The 6,579-nt window shown below is 44.0% G+C and overlaps 1 protein-coding gene across 2 annotated transcripts; it reads left to right on the plus strand.

Annotated features, from left to right (window-relative positions):
- Window positions 1-6: 6 nt before the first annotated feature.
- Window positions 7-2,921, plus strand: LOC104618036 (Krueppel-like factor 4). 2 transcript variants are annotated; one of them, XM_010283521.1, is made up of 3 exons: window positions 7-45; window positions 136-300; window positions 1,822-2,921. In XM_010283521.1, the coding sequence occupies exons 2-3, from the start codon at window positions 141-143 to the stop codon at window positions 1,995-1,997; spliced, it is 336 nt and encodes a 111-aa protein (XP_010281823.1). In that variant the 5' UTR covers window positions 7-45; window positions 136-140; the 3' UTR covers window positions 1,998-2,921. The 2 variants fall into 2 exon arrangements, with proteins under 2 accessions (XP_010281823.1, XP_010281822.1); XM_010283520.1 differs by lacking the exon at window positions 7-45 and having other exon boundaries at window positions 108-300.
- The last annotated feature ends 3,658 nt before the right edge of the window (window positions 2,922-6,579 follow it).

The following is a 6,579-nucleotide window of genomic DNA, read 5'->3' on the forward strand; positions in this document are numbered from 1 at the left end:
CCTTTCTGCCTGAGCAGCTGCCGCCAGGCACGCTCCAGTACCAAGGTGAGTCCTCTTGTTTCGGTGGTGGGTGCGCTGGGGCGCCTGTTTTGGCACTGGCTGCGGCCATGCTCACCTCTCCTTGTCCGCCTCTAGAGCTGATGCCACCAGGGAGCTGCCTGCCTGAGGAGACGAAGCCCAAGAGGGGACGCCGGTCATGGCCTAGGAAAAGGACGGCCACGCACACCTGCGACTACGCGGGCTGCGGCAAAACCTACACCAAGAGCTCTCATCTCAAGGCACATCTGAGAACCCACACAGGTTAGCGTGGGGTCCGTGGGATGGCCTGGCGTGAGGGGCACGGAGTGAGCCCATTGGACAGTGAAAAGGGGGGAGCCCAGGAGGAGGGCTAAAAGTAGCAACCCGTCTCTGCCAGGTTTCTGGGCTTTTTTTGTTTTCCTCCCCCCTTGGCTACATGAAGTCCTATACAGTCTTTGCTTATTGGCTTGGCATTTTGCTTAATGGTTCAGAATGACTCAGATGTGGGAGCGGGTGGGTTTCTTGCCAAGGCAAAAGTTTGTTGCTCCTCTCTTGCTATGTGGCTAGCTAATTAGCAGGTAGTTGGAAGTCAGCTGGGATTTGTTGCTCTAGATGGTGTTGGCCCACTTCTCAGAAGGGAGCAGACCTCTAAGGTAGTGTGTTCTTTGCACGTGGTTAAACGCTTTGCACACACAACCCTCTTGTCTTCGCTTGTTTTAGTGCAAGTGGTCGCACACCTCTGCAAGCTGCTGTTCCCTTTTTGAGGAAACCGACTGGCCCTTTGCGAGTGGGACTTTCAGCTGTTGGCAGCACTGACAGGGTGCCTTGCCTACGTGTGGGAGCACGTCTTCCCTTGTGCTAGCACCGAAGAGGCAGGGTTTAACAGTTGATTGGCTACTGCTAGAATTTGGATAAAATCTGCTAAAGCGCCTATCTGAGCGCCAGTTCAAACTTCAGCCTTGCAGCTGAATGTGGTGTTGCAGTAACTGAGCTTGTGAAAGCAGGTACATCGTGTGTGGTTTTGCCAGTGCAGGCATTCTGTAACTGTGATTAAATAATCTGGCAATTTGCATAATTTAAATCCCTAGTTTGTGAACTTGATTCAAAACTTTCTCCTGAAGAGGAGATGGGAAAGGGAGAAACTACTGTTAGTGCAGTAGTTAGGCTACGTCTTCAGCTCATGGCAGTGGGAGCAGGGGGGAAAATTGGGAAATCGGTCAAGTGAAAAATACTTCCCATTTGCCCTGAGCTGGGCAGCACTGTGTCCAGTATGGGTAGGACCAGGAGTTTGTAATTGTCAGGGAAACTCTTCTTGCTGTCAACAGTGGTTTTGTTATAGTGAAGACAGTAAGATTGAGTTCTTAATCAGGCTGAGCTAATGAAAACAGTTTCCAGCTGTGTTTTAATTCCTGAGACCTACAATTACCTAGAACATTATGTCTGCTGAGCTATTTCTGGTTGCTATTTGATAGTATAACATTAGCCGGCAAAAATACACCATTATTATCTGAACTTGCGTGCTCTGAAGCCTTGTGTGCAAGAGAAACAGTGGAGAAGAGCATTTTAGTGAGGATTTCAGCGATACCAACATATTACAGTACCTGTACATCTTGAAAAAACAGTCTTCCTTTGTTAATCTTTGTACTTTGCTTGCAACTGCTCCAAGAAATTTGTTGCGTTTTCTTTGACATTGCCCTTTTTCTTACCCAGGACACTGTGTGTTAGTGCTTCTTGAAAGAAAGGTGTTAGAAGTAGTAGCCACAAAAAAAAACCTGACCTGTTTTATTTTCTACTTTTTTAAAGGTGAGAAACCTTATCACTGTGACTGGGAAGGCTGCGGATGGAAGTTTGCCCGATCCGATGAACTTACTCGTCACTACAGAAAACACACAGGCCACCGCCCTTTCCAGTGCCAGCGGTGTGACAGAGCATTTTCCAGGTCGGATCACCTCGCCTTACACATGAAGAGGCACTTTTAATTGGAAGCAGTGGATCTTTCCCCAACTGCCATAGAGATTCAGTATTTACAGCACAAGACTGTCTTCTGCAAGATGGGGAGAACACAGTTTAAGCACTACAGATAATCAAGGTGAAGTCTTCTAAAGAGTGGAAAAGAGGGATAATTGCATACAGACATTGCAACTTCTTTTTTTATATACGTACATTCAAAAGAAAAGAGAACCAAAAACATTGGGGTCAATGACTGGATCTTCTATCATTCCATTTGTAAATCCAACTTGAATTATTTCCGGACTACAAAATGCCAAGGAGTGACTGGAAGTCACGGATATCAGGGTTAAACAGACTGTGTGTAGTTCGGAGGGTGGGGATATTACACAGGGAAATGACATTCCCTTAATTTTCTTTCAATGCAATATTAGATGTAAATGTCATCTTGTACTTTTCCTTTTTTTTTCCTTCTAAAAGCCATTACGATGTTAAAAGAGGAGGAAAAATTCAGGTACAGAATTATATTTTAAAAGCCTATTTCATGGTGCTTAGTGACTGTTGGTTCTAGAGGTACCAAAAACAGGAAGCCAAAGTTCTCAAACTGCTGCATATCTGACAAGGAAATATTTTTGTCTTCCTATCGCCGATTATGACCTAAATCAGGTAAATAAACCTGGTTTATCTTTTTTTTTAAAGAAAATTTTATGCAGACAGTCTGTAATGCACTGTGGTTTCGATGTGCAATAGTTTGTACAATGGTTTATTCCCAAATATGCCTTAAGCAGAACAAATGTTTTCTATATAGTTCTTTACATAATAAATATGTAATATAAATTTAAGCAAACTTCTATTTTGTATATTTGTAAACTACAAAGTAAAACTGAACATTTTGTTGGAATTTGTATTTTGCATATTCAAGTGGAAAGTAAGTTTTAAATAAACCTATAATATTTTATCTGAATGGCTGCTATAATTTTCTTTGTGCATGGATATGTCCAAAGAAAGTTTGTTCAGTATTTGTTAGTTGGTTGAGTTTTGCTGGGAGGGTGGTGGAGGGAGGCGAGCTGTGAAGGCTTGCAGTCTCAAGATTCTGACAGATGAAGGATTGTATAAGGACAGTGCTGATGTAACACATCTTTTTAGGGAAAAAACTGTACGGAAAGTTTTTGCTCTGAATATTGAATTGCCACTTATCTCACCTGCATGATGAAACTGTAATTTACCATTTTTAAGGTAACTCAGCTTGAATTGTTAAAGGAAATATGTCTATTGGGGACGTTGAATTCGCAAAGTCTAAAGAGAACAAGCTATAGAAATTTTTTTGTAGTGGTCTTTTCAGCATGAAAAATTTCTAGCTTCATTTTCTTGGGCTGCTGGTATAACCACTTTCATGTGAATGAAAGAAAACCAACTGACTGAAGTCGCAAAGAATAAACTTGACTCAAGAAGTAAAGAGGGCGTGCATAAAACACCTTTTTAACAATAAACCACATGGATTTTCTTTTGAAGCCTGCTCTGTCCTGGAAATTCAGTACATCGGCAGTGTCTGAAGAGCCAAAATTCCTGCAGGAATCCTGGTGTGCATGCATCACTTGGGAAGGCAGACCAAGCAGAGTCCACAACCTGTATAGCTGTACATTCAAGATGTGTTGCTGTAAGGTCCCCAGTTAAATGCAGTGGGCTTGCTGTGTGCCTTGGCTCATTACCATTTTTGTTGTAGTTGTCCTCAGGGACCTCATTGCTCTGCTTTATTTACAAATGTGTGGCAATAAGGTGACTTCAACATGAATGCTTGATGAATAGGACCTGTTTTTCTCACTACTCTTTTTGTAAAGAGAAGAAAGAAATTACTCCTCTTCCACTGGTTTAAAAGAGGAATGTGGATGTATGTAAAGTTCAATAAAGCTGAGCATGGAAAACAAATTACAGGCAAGAGCAATTCATATTTCTGCATTAGTTAAAACAAGAGTGGCGATATCAACTTTTTCTTCCCAAATGTGCTTTAGGAATGCTATTTCTCATTTTCATGCGTTCTTTTTGTGGTGACTGGTGCCATTTCTGAGTCCATGTAAGTAACATAATGATGCAGAAAGTATTTCTCAGCCCTTATCTCCTCAGCATGCTTTGTTCAACTGAAAATTATCTGTGTTGGTTTGGTTTATAGGTAACATTGGGAGGAGGGAATGTCTTGTTTGGTTTGCAAATAGCAGTATTTAAAGCTAAATTAAAGTTATGAGTCATCCTTTATCTGAAGTTTTTTTTTTTCATGTGAAAACTTTTTACAATTAAACCAGTCATTTTCTACCTCCTCTGCTCTGCCTGTGGATTCTGGATGAGAGATGCAAGGTCAGTGCTGCAGCTGGCACGTACTGTGTGCCTGAAGCGTGTTGTCCTGTCTCGATAACGCTGGAGCACGCTTGGGTAGCTGCAGGATCAGCTCTGTCTGTAAGGCTGCCGTTCAGAGCCTTTCTACATCTGTGCAAGGTCTATGTTATAACCCACCTGCAAGTACTGAAGTATGAAGATTTCATCTGAGAAACTTGTTTCTTTCCCTTTTCCAGTGTTCTGTCATTATGCAGCCTTAAGGATTTTATAAGATGCTTTAGCATTTAGTTATGTGTTATCTGCTTTAACCAACTTCAGTTTCTGCTTGATGGTTTTATAGACCCTGGGTTTATAGTTGCACAAACAATGGCATTCTTGAAGCAGGGCTTTGTTCTCTTCTCCCACTTGATTATTGCCCCCTCCCTTTTCTTTTTTTCCTGATCCTAACCAAGCTGTCCTCATGTATGACTTTCTTTGCAGACCTAAACAGGCACAGCTACAGCTTGGTATTTAAAAAGAAATGCTGCTGTTCCTTTAACCATTTCCAAAAATGCTACTCCTATACTTTTGGGGCTGGAGCCAACACTCGATTTTTGCTGTACAGCGTGCAGCCTGTGAGAGGCAGTCCTTGCTCTTAAGGAGGTTTCTGGGTGAAATAAATACTGAAATGAGCAGTTGCACCAGTTGTGCTCCGGTAAGTTAGGTAGAGCTAGAGATGGCACGCTGTGTTCGTCACCCGCTTCATTGTGTGTAGCAGCCTGGAGTTGCACTGAGGTGCAAGATTGTACACGGGTGCAGTGGAACAGCACATGTATCGAAAAGAGTATCTCGTAAAACATATGTAAAACACCAAGCAATCTTGTAAGGCTGTCTTGAAAAACGAGATTTGTTTAGAGTTAACTAAAGCTGTATTCATGTGCTACCTTGCTCGGGCTGGAGCACCTAAAAACGGGGTTTGAGGTTATTAGGGATGGCCTCTCTGACATGGGGTGAACACCTCCAGAGCTGCCCCAGAGCACTATTTCAGCTACTGAAGGGGAAAGCTCTCGTGGCAGAGAATGATCTCTGCAGTCAAACTACAGCCATCCTTAGTCCCGCTCACCCCTAGCCCAAATCTCTCTCGAGCACACTCAACATGTGAAGATGGAGCTGTTTAAAACAAGATGGCACATGTCTGCCTGCCGAGTGCCAAGTATTCAAAGGCGGCAGCAGAATAGGAATCTTCTGGGAGCCGCAGCGCTTCTGTGCACTTGTCTGCTGCAGTCCACGGGCTGGAAGTCTGCACGCTTCGGACTTGGTCGGTGGCTGTCACCCAGCACAAATGACTTCAGCTTTGCCCCGTCGCACGGAGGTGTGCTTGCAAGAGAGTTGCTCTTCCCCTGCGGACGTTACCAGATCCTGCCACTGCTGAAGTCAACTGCGAATCTCACAAGGATTTATATTAAGCTGATATGAATCAGTGAATTTCATTCTCCTCTTTAATAAGGGGAGATCAGAGACTCCTGCGGTTAATCACCCCAAGTGCTAACGGTTCAACCGAATTAGTTTACACAGGTTTCCTATGGGAGTGTGCTAGATGTTCGAGCTAGCCTGCTTCCACTGAAGTCCCTGGCAAACACTTCAACGGCATTTAAGCTCAAGAATTTCCAAATTAACCCCGTTGCAAACTGTGTTCTTCCCTGGGCTTTCCTCCTTCCTGAGCATGATTGGGCTGTGTGCTTTAAGGCAGCAGGAAAACAGGAACAGGTTTCAGATGTGGACGGACAGACCAGTAGTTGAACCATAGGGCTCTGGCAAGGGTCTGAAGGTGGTAGGAATGCTGGCTGGAGGAAGTAAACCCAAGGTATGGTGAGCGAAACTCACATGGAGAGGAAAAGGAACGCTACTGCCAGCACCACCACTGCCATGTTGACTCATACTTGCCAGGAGAGCTCCCCAGATTAAATATCTGTGTGTAGGCTCAATGGGTTTATCTTTGTAGACCAAGGAGATGAGTCTGTACATAAAAGAGGGGAAGGCCCATCATTCACCGAAATTTAATTGAGGTCACATTGGCTTGGAGCCACAGGGTAACACACCCACATTCCCCTGTCTGCCGTACACCTGGATGACTCACACTTTGTCTTTCCCTCGCTCCTGCTGTGACTTACCGGGGGACCTATTCATTACTGCTGAGGGCATTGCCACCAAGTGCAGAAGTCGTCTCTGCGGCTTGGAAGTGGGTGGTGGTGGTGTTTCCGCAGCCTTGTTCTCCACCCTGGCTGCATATAGGTATTTGTTAGTCTC

This window comes from Phaethon lepturus, unplaced genomic scaffold (assembly GCF_000687285.1).
Source record: "Phaethon lepturus isolate BGI_N335 unplaced genomic scaffold, ASM68728v1 scaffold52563, whole genome shotgun sequence".
In the NCBI taxonomy this organism is placed as follows: Eukaryota; Metazoa; Chordata; class Aves; order Phaethontiformes; family Phaethontidae; genus Phaethon; species Phaethon lepturus.